At 36.9% G+C, this 17,068-nt stretch overlaps 1 protein-coding gene across 1 annotated transcript in view; it reads right to left on the minus strand.

Annotated features, from left to right (window-relative positions):
* The window catches only part of ZFYVE9 (zinc finger FYVE-type containing 9), a 185,705-nt gene that overhangs the window by 95,931 nt on the left and 72,706 nt on the right, over window positions 1-17,068 (minus strand). Inside the window, exons 3-4 of the mRNA XM_055341934.1 lie at window positions 15,656-15,760; window positions 8,688-10,789 (exon numbers count right to left, since the gene is read on the minus strand). Coding sequence (XP_055197909.1) covers window positions 8,688-10,789; window positions 15,656-15,725 — 2,172 coding nt within the window. The 5' untranslated portion in view covers window positions 15,726-15,760. The remainder of the gene's footprint in view (window positions 1-8,687; window positions 10,790-15,655; window positions 15,761-17,068) is intronic.

Here is a 17,068-nt window from a genome sequence, read left to right on the forward strand (position 1 = left end):
CTAGTGGCAAGATGCTAATAATGGGGTCAACTACAGGGAGTGTGTGGGAACTCTATACTTTCTGTTCAGCTTTTCTGCTCTAAAAAAATAGTCTGTTTTTTTAACTGGGTATGTCTAGGAAGCTAAACTAAAGAACAGGGATATTAAGAGGTAGACAGATATTAAGAGGTTGCCATCATAAACGTTATTTTAAATTAATATTAAAATACACTGCATTTTAACTACATTAGAATTGAAAAATTTTAAAGGGCAGCCCGGGTGGCTCAGCAGTTTAGCGCTGCCTTCCCCCCAGGGCCTGATCCTGGAGACCTGGGATCGAATCCTGCCTCGGGCTCCCTGCATGGAGCCTGCTTCTCCCTCTGCCTGTGTCTCTGCCTCTTTGTGTGTGTGTGTGTGTGTGTGTGTGTGTGTGTGTGTGTGTGTGTCTCGCGAATAAATAAAATCTTAAAAAAAAATTTTTTTTTAAGTGTGCCACGAGGGGGCACCCAGGTGGCACAGTCATTTGGGCGGCTGACTCTTGGTTTTGGCTCAGGTCATAATCTTAGTGTCATGAAATCAAGCCCTGCAAGGGGGGGGGAGGCACTCAGCAGGGAGTCTCCTTGGAATTCTCTCTCCCTCCCTCTGCCCCTCCCTCCCCTCTCTAAAATAAATAAATAAATCTTGAAAAAAAAATGTGTGCCATGATTGATGTCTGAGTTCCAAAATAGGTAAAATAAAGTAAATCTAATAGTAAATAAGAGGAAAAAAAGAACAGAAGAATAGTAGTCCAGTATTTCCATCCTTGTAAAGATGAGGAAGCTCATGTCATATTCTAGAGCTCTCAGGATAAGAATTCTTTAAATACCTGGATGAAGTCAATATTGACAAATACTCTTGGAATCCTGCTAAAACAGTACATATGACATAAATCGAATTTGGTATCAGGCAAGTTTATCATAACTAATGCAGCAGGCATTTTCCTATGGTTAAAATATAAGCACCATCAAGTTTTTTCATGCTCTGAAACAATATTATTTTATTCCAGATAGCATCAAAAACATTGTAACTCTCCCCTAATATTTCAGGTGAGTATGATGCTGTATTCTGTAATATTACTGAATAAAAATATTGTTAACGTCTAAAAATTATTTTAAATAATGTGTTTTATTCTTGGTTTTAAATATGACATTTTAGGGAAGCCTGGGTGGCTCAGCAGTTGAGCGTTTGCCTTCAGCTCAGGGCATGATGCGAGGATCCAGGATCAAGTCCCACATCAGGCTCCTTCCAGGGAGACTGCTTCTTCCTCTGCCTGTGTCTCTGCCTCTCTGTGTCTCTCTCACGAATAAATAAATAAAATATTTTTTAAAATTTAAAAATGATATTTTAATTTTTAAAGTATATTTTCACTTAAACTAAAAATATGGCATGATGACATGAGTTCAAAATATTATATAGGTTTTTTTTTTAAGATTTATCTATTTATTTGAGAGAGAGAGAATGACAGAAAGAGTGCACAAGTGAGGGGAGGGGCAAAGGGAGAGAATCATCAGACTCCCCACTGAACGCAGAGCCTAGTGGAGCTCCATCCCATGATTCCTGAGATCATGACTCAAGATGAAGCAAGGAGATAGATGCTCAACTGACTGAGCCACCAAGCACCCCTATAGTTCTCTTACACATCTTTATATATAAAATTACTCCTGACATTACTGTGGAACACTAATTCAAATTAAAAGTAGCATTAGACATTAACTGTTTTGCCATTATATACAGAAACATATATATTATGTAAATTATATAAACTTATAAAATATTTATATAGTATGTAAATATACATCAAATTAATGTCTTATAATTACATTTGTAAATGCTAAACATATGTTAAATATCTGTAATTCCAAGTGTCTGAAAGGGGAAAACTTATCAGAACTATATTAAAAGTTAATCTGAGTCATTTTTCAAAATCCTGTTTTAACATTAGGCATATCATCAAGCTATATTTTTATAAACTGTAATGAAGGTCATGTGTGTCTAAAGGGATCTTGAAGAAATATTGGGAATCTAAAAGGAAAGAGTAATTGCAAAATAAAACTCTCTGTAGCACATTTAACTGACACCTTGATAAAGAGCATTTAACCGAGAGGACTTCCAGAAAACACACTTTCAGCACAGCACACTTCAAAATGTTTAATGGTGTACTCTTCTCACAAAGTGACCTTAGCTAATCAGTACATTTAGTAATAATTTTACAGAGATAAATCACTGCTAGTACAAATCTTTCCATTTTCTTTTTTTCTTTTAAACAGTTCATAAAAATCTCTTTCAGAGCTGCAAGGAAACAGAATAGTCTATGCAATCCTCTCCTTTTATAAAAGAAACAGAAGCCTAGAGCTCTTTCATATCCATTCCAGTGTTTTCTACATTACCTCTCTTACAGTTCTCTTCTCTGTTCTATTTATTCAAATTACTAATGCAATAAAAAAATTCATCTACGTTTATACTTTTAAAGCCAATTACAATGGAAAAAATAATTGTGAGTAAACTGAAGTGGTACATATTATTACCATCACTAAATCTCTCCTCATTCAATCACTTTGCGTTCATATTGTTTTTTTTACTTTGTAAATCAAGACCTGATAGGTAAAGTTAAACCTAAAATCCTGCTAATTTTGGTCATTTCACCTGATATCACCATTCAGAATTCTCCTCTTCCTTTTAAATTCAAATACTCAAATTCCCAATTCTTTACCACTGCCCAAAACTAATGTTCACCAAAAGACAAAGACATATTTCTAGTAAGCAATTCAAATACAGATAAATCTTGTTGCTATGTCCAGTGTCATAAAAAAGAGCATAAGGCAGGATGCCTGGGTGGCTCCATGGTTGAGGGTTGAGCATCTGCCTTTGGCTTATTAGGTCATGATCCCGGGGTCTTGGGATCGAGTCCCGGATCGGGTTCCCCGCAGGGAGCCTGCTTCTCCCTCTGCCTATGTCTGTGCCTCTCTGTGCCTTTCATTAATAAATAAATAAAATCTTTAAAAAAAAAGGCATAAGGCTTTGGAGTCAGACAGATTTGTCTTAAAATCCATATGCTCTTGGGGCACCTGCTCATGGCAACCCCTGCTTGGTCTCTCTCAAATAAATAAAAATCTTCTAAAAAAATCCATGCTCTCTCATTTTTAAACTGAGGATATAGGCAGATTACTTAATCTTTCTGAGGCACATTTTTCTCACCTGTAACTATATCTCACAGAACTGTAATATTATAGATAAGTCTAACATAAAGTGTAAATGTTCAAAATGTTATTCTATTCTTTATCTTTCACACCATCTCAAACAAATGCAAAATATCCAGGTAATAATTATCAGTTCAAGAAATTTTACTTTTTTTATTTTTTTTAAAGATTTTATTTATTTATCCATGAGACACACACAGAGGCAGAGACACAGGCAGAGGGAGAAACAGGCTCCACGCAGGGAGCCCGATGTAGGACTCGATCCCAGGTCCCCAGGATCACACCCTGGGCTGAAGGCAGTGCTAAACCACTGAGCCACCCGGGCTGCCCAGAAATTTTACTTTTAAATATTTTTATGTCTACTTCTATTAAATAGTAAACAGAGTAGTCATTAACTGCCTGGCACCAAATAACTAATAATGGGCCACATCAGAGATGGTAATGGATAAAGTGTGACAAAGCTTTGAAAATGACCAGGGATGCCTAGATGGTGATGATCCCAGGGTCCTGGGATCCAGCCCCGTCTCACCTTGGACTCCCCTGTTCAGTAGGGAATCTGCTTCTCCCTCCCCCTCTGCCTTCCTCTGCCCTCCCCTCTCCACCCAACCCCCCCACCATGTGCTCTCTCACTCATATAAAATCTTAAAAAAAAAAAAAAAGAAAATGATCAATTGGAAGACATTTTTTCTTTTAAAAATTGTTCATTTTCAAAAAAAATTATTAACTTTCAAAACTCCTCTTTCCTTTACTCTTAAATTCAATGTTTTCTTAGTCCTTTGAAGTCAAATGATCAAATAAAAAGGGGTCAAAATATTGATGGCAAATGGAGCTTGACAGAAGATGAATACTCATGATCTGGCTGAGGTCAGTGATTTCCCCAGGAAATTAATATGGATATGTAATAATGGTGATCATCTGAACTTAGAGGGCACCTTCTGGGGAAAGAGTTCTCTGTACTCTTTCTATTCTATAATTTATCACCTACTATACAGGAGAGGGAGGGATTATGTTGCTATATGGAGCAATTATATAAATTAATAACGTGTGAAATTAAATAAAACTCACATTTGCTGACATACTTTTTAGAGTGTGACATAATTTTCCAATTAACAATGAAGACAAGAATGTAATCCAGATATCTTGATCTCCATTTTAGCAATAAAGTACATTTTAAAACTTTCATAAATTCTAGTGTAATCATTTTACATTCTACTTAATTACATTTTACCAAGATAAATGCTATAACAATTCAATTACTGGGCAGCCCCGGTGGCTCAGCGGTTTAGTACCACCTTCGGTCTGGGGCCTGATCCTGGAGACCGGGGATCGGGTCCTGTGTCGGGTTCCCTGCATGGAGTCTGCTTCTCCCTCTGCCTGTGTCTCTGCCTCTCTCTCTCGGTCTCTCATGAATAAATAAATGAAAACCTTAAAAAAAATTCAATTGCTTATCAAAAATTGAATATAAGCTTTAAACTACACTAAATAATTTCCCACAATTTTCTGTTAACTCCTTCGATATTCAAGTGTATTTTTATCTTGACCCATTCTTCTGTAAGATGAATTTCCCTTTACCCATGAATTTTCCACCTGTACTCTGATGTGATCTTTTTTCTCTTACACTTTAGAACTCTGTCCCATAAATTATATCCTTTTATATATCTCCCTCTCCAGTCATCTCATAACATGACTTTCCTGATTCACTCTGCCACTTAAAAAAATTAATGCCTTATTCTCAATGATCCTAAAGTATTTTGTTCATACTGCTAGCATAAATGAGGAGACATGCTGGAAGCAGTAAGACTGAAAGAAAGATACTAGCTTGGAGCACCTGGTGTCTAAGTTAGGCGTCCCACTTTTGGTTTCAGCTCAGGTCATGATCTCATGGGTCACGGGATCCAGCCCCAGTCAGCTCCACACTCAGTGGTAGTTTGTTTGAATTTCTCTCCTTCTGCCCCTCCCCCTGCTCATGTTGTCACTGTCTCTTCTCTCTCACAATTAAAAAAAAAAAAAAAAAGATTACTAGCTTTAAAGCTGCCTCTAACATTTACAAGCTATAAGATCCTAGGCATATTCCTTGACTACTCTGAGCCTCTGATTCTTAATCAAATAGGAAAAAATTAACAACCTATTCTACAAGAGTATAATGAGGATTAAATGAAATGGAATATAAAGCATATATAACCAGCTCTTAATACAACGTCTTACAATTTGTAGTGGGATGGTCTACTCAGATCAATGGTTCAAAATGTTTTTTAGGATTTTTTTTAAACTCCAGGAAATCCAGATATTCCTCTCCCAACTTATTGAAATCAGTGCTCTTGATTACAAACTTCATGAGATCATATATCACAATTTTTGTATCTCTGAATCTCTAATACCTAGCCCAGAACCTTTCACATATTAGATGTTTAATACATGCTTGTTAGAGTAAAGAGAATTAAGCTGTAGATATTAAGTAGAGAAATTAATGGAAATACAAACTAAATTTGTTTTTTCAACAGTAAGCATTATTTTACAAAATCCCATTGCTTGGGTTATTTATCTAGCTACATTCCCAGTATCATCTCATTAATAGCTAGAAAAAGTATACCTATATTTACAAGCTCTTTTCTTTTGGGAAGCTCAAAGATTTTTTTTAAAAGATTTTATTTATTTATTCATGATAAACACAGAGAGAGAGACAGGCAGAGGGAGAAGCAGGCTCCATGCAGGGAGCCCGATGCAGGACTCGATCCCGGGTCTCCAGGATCACGCCCTCGGCCAAAGGCAGGCGCTAAACCGCTGAGCCACCCAGGGATCCCAAGCTCAAAGATTTTTACAGAACATCCCTGAGGTAACTGGAGATGGAAAGGAAAAAAATAGAATATGAATCTATAATCCACATCAATCCAAAAATTCATAAATTCCCAGCAAAACTTCCATCAAACTTTTCAGTTTATGTGCATTTTGCCACCATTTCTTTTTTTTTAAGATTTATTTATTCATTTATCTATTCATGAGAGACAAAGAGACAGAGAGACAGAGAGAGAGAGAGAGAGAGAGAGACAGGCAGAGACACAGGCAGAGGGAGAAGCAGGTTCTCCGCAGGAGCCCAATATGGGACGCTATCCCTGGGGATCAGGTCGTGGGTCAAAGGCAGATGCTCAACCACTAAGCTACCCAGCAGTCCCTCCACCATTTCCTTTCCAAATCCACCTAAGTTACCTATTTATTCATTACACCTGGATATGCTGATCTAGAGCTAAAGTGTTATTATTTGCTCAAGAGCAAAATTTTCAGAAAGTGTTATACACAGTAAGCAACACATAGAACATAAAAATGACAACTCTAATTCCTTAATAGAAAATTGACTGTTTAGGCTACTAACCATATGTTTACCTTAGACTACAAGATATAGGAATTAGAAAAATTATTTTCTTCAAATTTTAATAATCAGAGACCAGCAGCCCAATTATAGCTTTCATTTCCTTCTGCTCCCCATCACTTGGTTCTTTTGTACCCTACAGTAGCCCTTGCCGATTGCCCACCCAGGAAACATTCTCCTCCTTTTTGTATTCACGGAATCTCACTTTTGTTCAGGTAACATTGGGCTTAGTCCCAGGGGATGATCGTGACTGATCTTCACCAATCCTAGCAATCCTGTTCCTGTTTGTCAATAATTGATATAAAATGCAACCTGTGATCTAAAACTGGCCAATAAATTGAAAAAAGTTGCTAGGGATTCTTTCCTCCCTGATGAGAGGGCAGCAAGAAGAATAGGCTCTCTTGCCCCTCACCAATTTCCCTGTACTTAAGAAATTGCCAGGTTCAACTTGATGTTTTAAGCTGTGCCACTCTCCTGAGGCTGTAGGTAGATCAAGAAAACTTCAGTGATCCTGACTGTACCCAGGCCTAAGTGAGACTCTTCCTTCAGGCTTTTGTTACATGAAATGTTATTTTTATCTACGTCACTAAGGGTCAGATCCTCTGTTCTTTAAAGTTGAAAGCATCCTAAATAACACAAAGAGGCCAATAAGTCAGGCAAGAAGGGAAGTAGATTTAATTACTGAGCACTTACTATTACATCTGTAATCTCATTTAATTTCATTTAATCTCACAACAGCCCAACGATAATTACTAATCTTTTGTTTTTATAAAAACAAAAGCTTAATAAAGTTATATAGTAATAGTAACAATGCTAAAATTGAAATCCATACCTGAAACCAAATTTTGCATTTTTGAAAAAATATAAAATCCCCTTCCTCCTTGTTTCCAGATCTTGTTAAAAAGATAAACCAGTAAGTTGATATGATACTATCAAGCAAAACTCAGGGAGAGCTAAGGACTATCAATTATTCTTTTTTTTGTTTTAAAGATTTTATTTATTTATTAATGAGAGACACAGGCAGAGGGAGAAGTAAGCTCCATGCAGGGAACCCGATGTGGGACTCGATCCCGGGACCGCAGGATCATGCTGAGTCGAAGGCAGGCGTTCAATCGCTGAGCCACCCAGGCTCAATTATTCTTATAATCTTGTCACAGGATCTATATCCCTCAACTCTATTTTATACCAAAGTTACATGGGGAAGAGGTGCCTGGCTGGGTGGGGCAGTCGATTTTAAGGGCCTGACTCTGTTGGCTCAGGTTGTAATCTCTTGGTCATGAAAGCAGGCCCCAGGCCTAGCTCTGCACTGAACACGGAGTCTGCTTGGGACTCTTTCTCCCTTTGCCTCTTACCCTCCTTGAATAAATAAATAAATCTTTAAAAGTAAAAGTTATATGGGGGAAAAAGACAAAAATATGTGTATATGTGTATAAAAAGCTCCAGAATGTCTAGTAGAGTGACCAAAATCCTACAGCAAAAACTAGGATAGATTTTAAGTGTAATATTCAATTTCTCAAGAATAAAAAAATATTAAATAAATCAAGTATTTATTTATTTATTTATTTATTTTTAAGATTTTACTTATTTATTCATGAGACAGAAGAAAGAAAGAGAGAGAGAGGCAGAGACAGAAGCAGACGGAGAAGCAGGCTCCATTCAGGAAGCCCGATATAGGATTCGATACCGGAACTCCAGGATCACGCCCTGAGCCGAAGGCAGGCACTAAACCGCTGAGCCACCCAGGGATCTCACAAGTATTTCTTAAAATAAAAAAATAACTTCCTTATTTCAAACTATTCCATTAACCAAGTATCTATCAATATAGAAACCACAAAGTTAGCACTTCCTCAATTTTCATCTGTTCCTAGTAAGAGATTCAGCTTAATCTTGGCACCAAAAAAAAAAAAAAAAAAAAAAAAATTATATAAACACTAAAATTCAGCAAGGTCATTTTTTATTTAGAGATTTACAAGAACTGGGTGCTCCAAGCTATTTATAATATCATCTTAATCAGAAGTATGTTCACCTTATATTGCCTTTATTAATCTCTAATTGAGTTCAATAAAATAGGCATGTCATATTTCTGACCTGATATATACACGACTTACCTTCCCACATGCTCTGCAATGATGCCTCCTTTTGGTGAATGTGAACCTGGCTTCACATTTCATGCAGTTTGGAGCCTGAGAATCTGGTACCCATACTGGAGCCACCTCACCCAGAGTAGTAAATGGTTTTCTGGCAGAAATTCCAAATTGACCAGCTCTGAGATCATTATCTGGGCTTTCTGGAGCTAATGCAAGGCACGGTCTACTGGATATCCCAGACTCGTAGTTTTCTAAATGTTCCCCATTTGTATCAGCAACAGAGATGTTTCCCAAAGAGGCATTGCATACATTGGTTGTTGAGTTTTCCCCTAATTTTGCTTTCCCAAGAACATCATTTTTGTTTTTAATATTATTTCCACGATTTGTAGGAAGGTCATTTTGCAAATGGTCAGACAATGGCTTTGGAATTTGAAGTTTAAGATTAGAAGGTTGCTTGGGTCTTGCACCACCAAAAGGAACACTGATAGATTGCAGGTTTGCTACTATCTTGGGTGAAGACTGCCCAAGCATGGATGGAACTTGGCTACAGAAACTGTGTAAATAATTTTTCTTCATTAGGTCACCAGTGCTGTTTAAAAGTAGTCCACTCCCTTCTGTGGCTTCATTTCCTCTCTGTTCATAAATATTTGAGTAGCATTCTGACTTGCTCTCTTCTATTTCCTTTTCTTCTGTTACTGAATCTTCTTTGGAGGGTAAGGTCTTTGGAACAAAACAAACAACTGGGCTCTGCATTCCATAGGAATCACAATTAGGTAGAGAATTTGTTGCTGGTGTATCCATAGTGGAGAAATCACTTCCTTCACTTTCATTCATGCAAGTTCCTTTTAAATCTAGATCTGCTTCTGCCATTCTCTCACACTCTCCTCCACTATCATTGTAAATGTCCTCAGGCTGATTCATTGGCAGAAACTTCTCATTTTCTTTATTTATTTGACTATCATTCATATCATTTAGTTTAGTCAATTTCCAATTAGTCATCTCCTGAGAGTCAGAGAAATGCTCTGTCATATTAAGAAGTTCTGAAGTGCCAAGAATTTCTGCACGTTCACAACCTTCCTTTTTATCAGCTCTAATGTCACCGGGCACAAGACAATCTGAAAACTGTTCACAGTTATTATCCCTTCCAGACCCATTAGGCATGTCTGTTTTGAGAAGCAAAGATAGACCAGATCGGACAGAGTCTTCAGTTGTTCTCTCCTCTGCTGGTTCTTTTTTCATCAAAATCCCCTCACTCAAGTGGGAAAAGGAGTTTGGACTCCCTAGATCTGTCCTAGCAGAGCCGGTTTTGCCAGTGAGAACTTCATCTGGAATATAGTTCTCTTGCTTTTTAGCAGCAGGACCTTCATCTGTTCCCTGGGATGAAATTACCGAATCAATTGTTAAACTTGTAATCACAGATATGGATGGGTCTCTACCTGTAGTTTCATCATCCTTTAATTGTGAAGGGGAACAGACACTGGTTAGATTATCAGATGAAGTAGTACACATATGTTTAACAGAATCCCCCACTGCACTTGGTCTGTTCAACAGATCCATTTGTTTCTCTGAGTTCATATCTTTTTCAGTGGACCCATTAACACTAAAATTAAATTGATCAGTTTGTCTGTTTTCGTTATCCAATGAACAGCTAAAAGCATCCACAAGGGACTGACTGTCATAATTATTACAATCCTGCAAATCGCTTTGTAATGTCCTTTTATCACAGTTATGCATGACGGCTACAACAAGAACATTCTTCTCATCTGGCAGACAAGCTACGTTTCCACATTTCTTCTCTCCCACTTGGATAGTACTACATTGATCATCTCGATTACAGTTCCTCTTAATTAACTGATCTTCTGTAACGGCATTTTCATCAATCCACATTGTGTTGATCTCTGGATTCAGACTATAGTCCTGTCCATTAGCACAATGGTCCTCTCCCTCTGTGGTAAGAGAAGCTGAATCAGCCAGAGAGAAGACTTTTAGTTGTGGTTGTGACTCATTAGAAACTGGAGGTTCATTCACACTGGCCAAAGCAGGGTTAAATGACAGTCGGTGAGAAGGGGGATCTAAAATCTTATTCCACTTGGTATCCAATAAAATAGGAGAAACTGTTTCATCTGAAAAAATAAATAATTACAATAAGTTTGTTGGTGACAATGGAAAAACTAGGACTAATTAACTACATTTGCAGATATTCTGAAATCAAATATTCCTAGGGTATCTAAAAATAGAATATTCCTAGAATATGAAGTTTCTAATTTTTAAGCTAAGAACAAAAAAAAATATGCTTAAGATTGTTCCTACATTACATATCACCAAGTGGTAATATCCCAGAATGTTCCAAACAACAAAAGAATTCTATCTCAATCTAGTAACATAATTAATATTGCACATAGGCTGTACTTGGTCATGGGGGCAGGGAATAGCAATGGGAAGGACCTTAGATTGGCTGGATACAACACAGGGTGGCGACTAATCTAAGGTGAAAAAAATTAGGACAGTGGTAAAGATGTACTAATTAAGTGGGAAGGAAAACAAAAGAATTTTCTATGGAGACAATGCTCTATGATCTACATGAGGACTGGGATGTGGGTTACAGGGATAGATTTATTTGTCAAAACTGGTACAGTTAAGATCATACATTTTAATGTATGTAAATTTCATCTTAAAAAACAGTAAAAACATTTATAAGCAGCAAGGAGTGAATGAAGATACAAATGAAAACTGGCAGGATGATAACTGTTGTTGAAGCTGGAAAATAGGTATACTAGAGCTTACTACACTACTCTTTGTATGTATTTGAAATTTGTCCATAATAAGCATTTTAAAAAGTTTGCTATAGTATGTGAAATTATAACTGAGTCACATTATTAATTAGGTTTATATTATTATCTGAGGATATCTGACAGAAAAATATTCATTTATCTTATTAAATCAACCTACTTATATTCTTTTTTTTAAGATTTTTTATTTATTCATGTGAGACAGAGAGAGAGAGAGAGAGAGAGAGAGAGAGAGAGAGAGAGAGGCAGAGACACAAGCAGAGGGAGAAGCAGGCTCCATGCAGGGAGCCTGACATGGAACTCAATCCCAGGTCTCCAGGATCACGCCCTGGGCTGAAGGCAGCGCTAAACCGCTGAGCCACCCGGGCTGCCCCAAACTTCTATCCATAAGCATAAATTCATGTTTACTGTTTAAGAGATTATTACTATGACGATTATTTTCCTAATTATAACTATTTATGTGCTATATGTATAACTTAGAAAAATAAGTAATGCATTTATTGTCTTTCTTGGTCTCTTTTTTTTTCTCTCTTGCTCTCTTCTTACAGTAAATCTAATAATCACAGTCTTGAAATTATGTACATATATTTTCCCTTAGGTAGTAACATTTATCTTTGATGCCCCCTTAGGACCTTTCATATCACTATTAAAGCATTTACTATGCTATGATGCAATAGCTTCTACCTGACTTTTTCAGACAGCAACCATTTCTCTCCATCAATGTAAGTCTTCACTTTGCATTGTGCCTGGTATATAGTAGGTACACAATAAATATACGCTTAGTGAGTACCTATCATAGTAAAAGCATTGTGCTTAAGAAGCATAAAGATTAAATGATAGCTCTGGCCTTCAAGAAGTACATAATCTAGTTACAAAAATAAGAAACAGATATAATACACATGAGTAATTAGCAGTACAGAACAGTATTAGTATTTGAAAACTATTATGTATCAAAAATAAATAGAAAATAAATTCAGAGAAGAAGTATTTTAGAGGCTGAGGCAGCCTCATAGAAGCAGGAAGAAATGGGCTGGGCTTTGAAAACAATTTTATTTAAGTTTGGAAAAGAGGTCATTCCTAAGGGGGAGCAAGTATAGCCCCAAACACAACAATCTGAGGGAGCAATAAATAAAATCAGTTTGGGTTGAAAAAAGAATTTGTGTAAGGAAGAAGTGAAAAGCAGCTAAAAAGGGCAGATGATAAAGGTCATAAAACATCAAAATGTTTGGAAAATGGTCTTAAATCCTCTGAGTGTTAAATACAGGGTTGATCAAATTTGAACTAGCAGATTTAAAATTTAGTAACACATACTTCCTTTAAAAAAAAGAATCATTATTTCCAAGATGGTTCATTGAAATAAACAGGAAATGCTGTGTCATACAAGAATATTCAGTAATATTTAAGTAAGAATGATCAGTTATCAAAAATTTCATTATTCAACCACCTACTACATATATATACTGTTAATTATCTAGTGTCATCACAGTCTGTGTGTGGTTTTTCATTTAAAGAAGGAAATTAACACAAAATAAAATATCACTCTGTTTAAAATATACTTTGAAAGATACCAAGCTGGAGGTGATAGTTTTAATGCAACTAGTACTAAGATTTTTTAAAAGTAGTTCAAAACAAGTAAACAACATAGTTTCAAACAAGAATCGGGCTTCTGAAGTTCTCCTTCTAAAGGAATTATTTTTTATAAGAAAATGCTGTATTTTTGAACTAAAAGACAATTTTTACTGATTAAAAAAAATACTTTCAAAATCAACTATATACAAAGTACCCTACTAGAATCTACAGAGGTCACAAAAAGACTGATGGAATGAACTAACAGTTTTATTAGAGTCAACGGTATTCTAGAAGTATACTATTCATATGATTAGGTATAGTACCTGTATAGGTATCTCATAGTAAATAACCATGGTACACAGAGGGCCACACCAAAGAAAGGATTGAGAAATTATTTGTATAAATGATTGAAAATAAAATAAAAATACACCTCCCACCTTGGTGTGTAGATCCAATAAAATCCTAAATGATTAATTTCACATTTACATGAATCCTACGGCTATGGAGTAGCTGTGGGTCATCAAAGGTTAAATATGAGAAGAGCAGGCTATTACATGTATCCTTCCTTCTCCCTTTTCCTTCCTTACCCTCATAATTCTGTAAGGCTTGCTCTATCACAGACCCAAAGCAACAACATTAAAACTAATCTCTTGGGACACCTGGGTGGCTCAGTCAGTTACACATCTGCCTTTGGCTCAGGTCATCGTCCCAGGGTACTGCTTCTTCCCTCAGCTGATGCGCGCTCTCTCTCTCTCTCTCTCTCAATCAAATAAATAAATAAATAAATAAATAAATAAATAAATAATAATAAATAAATAAAATCTTTAAAAAACCAAACCAAAACAAAAGAAAACCTAATCTTTCTTTCCAACTGCTATCAAAGAACAAACTAAAATCACTGGATAACAGTAAAGGCTTGGAGTCCATTACTAAAATCATGGACTTCAGATTGAAATATATCACTTTGTAAACTTGTTACATGTCATTTCCTTTTAGAAACAGAGAATACTAGGGGGCACCTAAGTAGCTCAGTTAAGGGTCTGTCTACCTTAGGCTCAGGTCAGGTCAGGGCTCATGAAGCCCTGCCTGGGAGGGAGGGGGGTGTCCCCACTCAGCATGGAATCTGCTTCTCTCTCTCCCTCCTCTCCCTCTACTCCTCCTCACCCCTCCCTCCCCGCTAGTGCTCTCTCTTTCAGAAAAGAAGAAAGAGAGGCAGAGAGAGACAGAGAGAGAGAGAGAGAGAGAGAGAGAGAGAGAGGGAGAGGGAGAGGGAGAGGGAGGGAGAATACCAGGGAAGGAAAAATCTAATAGTGGCTTATCCTGGGGCACCTGGGTGGCTCAGTTAGTTAAGCATCTGCCTTTAGCTCAGGTCATGATCCCAAGGGTCCTGGGATCAAGCCCCGCATCTGTCAGGCTCCCTGCCTAGCAGGGAGCCTGCTTCTCCCTCTCCCTCTGCTGCTCCCCCTGCTTGTGCTCTCTCTCTGTCAAATAAATAAATAAAATCTTTTTAAAAGATAGTAATTGTGGCTTATTCATTTAAATCATACTGAGAGGGAAATTTAAGGATAAGGTTTTCCTAAATGAAGTGACTCTTAAGCAGACATTTTATCTAACCATTTTGGCAGTAACTTAAAACTGTAAATCTTTTATTTTTTAAAAAAAGATTTTATTTGTTTGAGAGAGAATGCATGTAAGAGAGCACGAGAGAGACAAAGAGAAGGAGAAAGAGCTGAGCTGAAGGAGAGGGGCAGAGGAAGAGAGAGAGAGAGGCAGACCCCCTGCAAAGCAGGGAAGCCCCCACTCCTCACAATGTGGGGCTCGATCTCAGGACCCTGGGATTATGACCTGAGCTGTAGGCAGACACTTAACCAACTGAGCCACTCAGGTGTCCCTAAAACTGTAAGTCTTTTATTTTTATTTTGTTAAAGGTTTTTTTTTAATTTTTATTTATTTATGATAGTCACACACAGAGAGAGAGAGAGAGAGAGAGATAGAGAGAGAGAGAGGCAGAGACATAGGCAGAGGGAGAAGCAGGCTCCATGCACCAGGAGCCCGACGTGGGATTCGATCCCGGGTCTCCAGGATCGCGCCCTGGGCCAAAGGCAGGCACTAAACTGCTGCGCCACCCAGGGATCCCCATAAGTCTTTTAAAATTAGGTTGAAAATGTATGTGTACTTTATTGGCCAATCAACAGGGAATAAGTTATTTTTCGCAGTTTAGGAAATATAATCACACATTCTAAAGCTTCTATTGACCATAAATTTGTTGTATAAAGAAAATTCAGGCTCTAGTATCATACTGCCTGGATAACTAATCATCCTGCCACTTATCAGCTAACTAACTTTGGGGGAAATTGCTTAATCTCTCTGGTCTCTCATCTATAAAGTATAGATAAAATCTATTTTCATGGGATTATTTCAAAGATTAATAACACAGCCTATGTAAATGCTTTACCATCATATCTGGCACATAGTGCTAAAAAATGTTAGTTCTTCTGGGTATTAAAATACAATACTATTATTATTAAATTATTAAGTCATTTTATTTTCTTTAAGTGTTGCATCCTCTCATACCCCACATTCTCCACCTCATAAATGCATTCAAATAGATTCACCAAAATAAATTCTCACCTTCGTTTTGTTCAAATTCATCTAATACCTTGTCCAGGTTGTAAGCTTCTGCTTGGAAGTAATTCTCCATCGGTGAGGAAACACCCTGAAGAGACTTATTTAAACCTAGAAAGTAGGTCAAATCTGTATTACACTTTCAATTACTAAAATATAATTTATAGACATTACAACTGATAACAGAAATACAAATGATCATGAGACTGCTATGAACAATTATTCACCAACAAATTGGAAAACCTAAAGGAAATAGATAAATTCCTAGACAAATACAGCCTACCAAGAGTGAATCATGAAGAAACAGAAAATCTGAACAGACCAATTACTAATAAGGAGATTGAATCAGTAATTAAAAACCACCCAATAAAGAAAACTCTAGGACCAGTTGGCTTCACTGACGAAGTCTATCAAACATTAAAAAAAAAAAAAAAAGAACTGGGGTGCCTATGTGGTGCAGTTGATTAAGTGTCTGGCTTTGGCTCGGGTCATGATCATGGGGTTCTGGGATCCAGTCTGGCATTGGGCTCCCTGCTCAGTGGGAACTCTGCTTCTCCCTCTCTCTCTAACCCTACTTACTGTTCATGCTCTTGCTCTCTCAAATGAATAAATTTTTAAAATATTAAAAAAAAGAACTATGCTTCTCAAACTCTTCCAAACAATACAAGAGGGAGGAACACTTCTAAACTCATTTTACAGAGCCAACATTACCTTGATACCAAAACCAGGTAAAGACACTAACGAAAAAATTACAGACCAATATTCCTGATGAATATACATACAAAAATCCAAAACCAAAATATTAGCACACCAGATTCAATAATACATTAAGAAGATCATATACCATGATCAAGTGGGATTTACTCTAGGGACACAAAGATGGTTCAACATCTATAAATCAATGTAGTATAACACATTAACAAAATGAAGGATGATCATCTCAATAGATGCAGAAAAAGCATTTAACAAAATTCAACACCTATTTATGATAAAAAAAAACCTCAATCAAGTGGGTAGAGTGAGAACACACCTAAACATAATAAAGGTCATCTATGACAAACCCACAGCTAACATCATACTCAGCAGTGAAAACCTAAAAGCTTTCCTCTAAGCATAAGAACAAGACTAGGATGCTCACTCTCACCATTTATATTCAACATAATACTGGAATTCCTAGCAAAAGCATTTAGGAAGAAAAAGAAACAAAAGGCACATGAATCAGAAAAGAAGTAAAACTGTCTGCACTCGCAGGTGACGTGATATTATATATGGAATAGCCTAGCTGGCTCAGTCAGTAGGGTGTGCAGCTCTTGTTCTCTGGTTTGGGAGTTAAGCCCCATGTGTGGCATAGAGTTTTAAATTTTTAAAATTAAAAAAAATTTTTTAAGTGAAGCACAAAAATCATTTGTGTTTCTATAC

The sequence above is a fragment of the Nyctereutes procyonoides genome, unplaced genomic scaffold, assembly GCF_905146905.1.
Source record: "Nyctereutes procyonoides isolate TBG_1078 unplaced genomic scaffold, NYPRO_anot_genome, whole genome shotgun sequence".
NCBI lineage: Eukaryota > Metazoa > Chordata > Mammalia > Carnivora > Canidae > Nyctereutes > Nyctereutes procyonoides.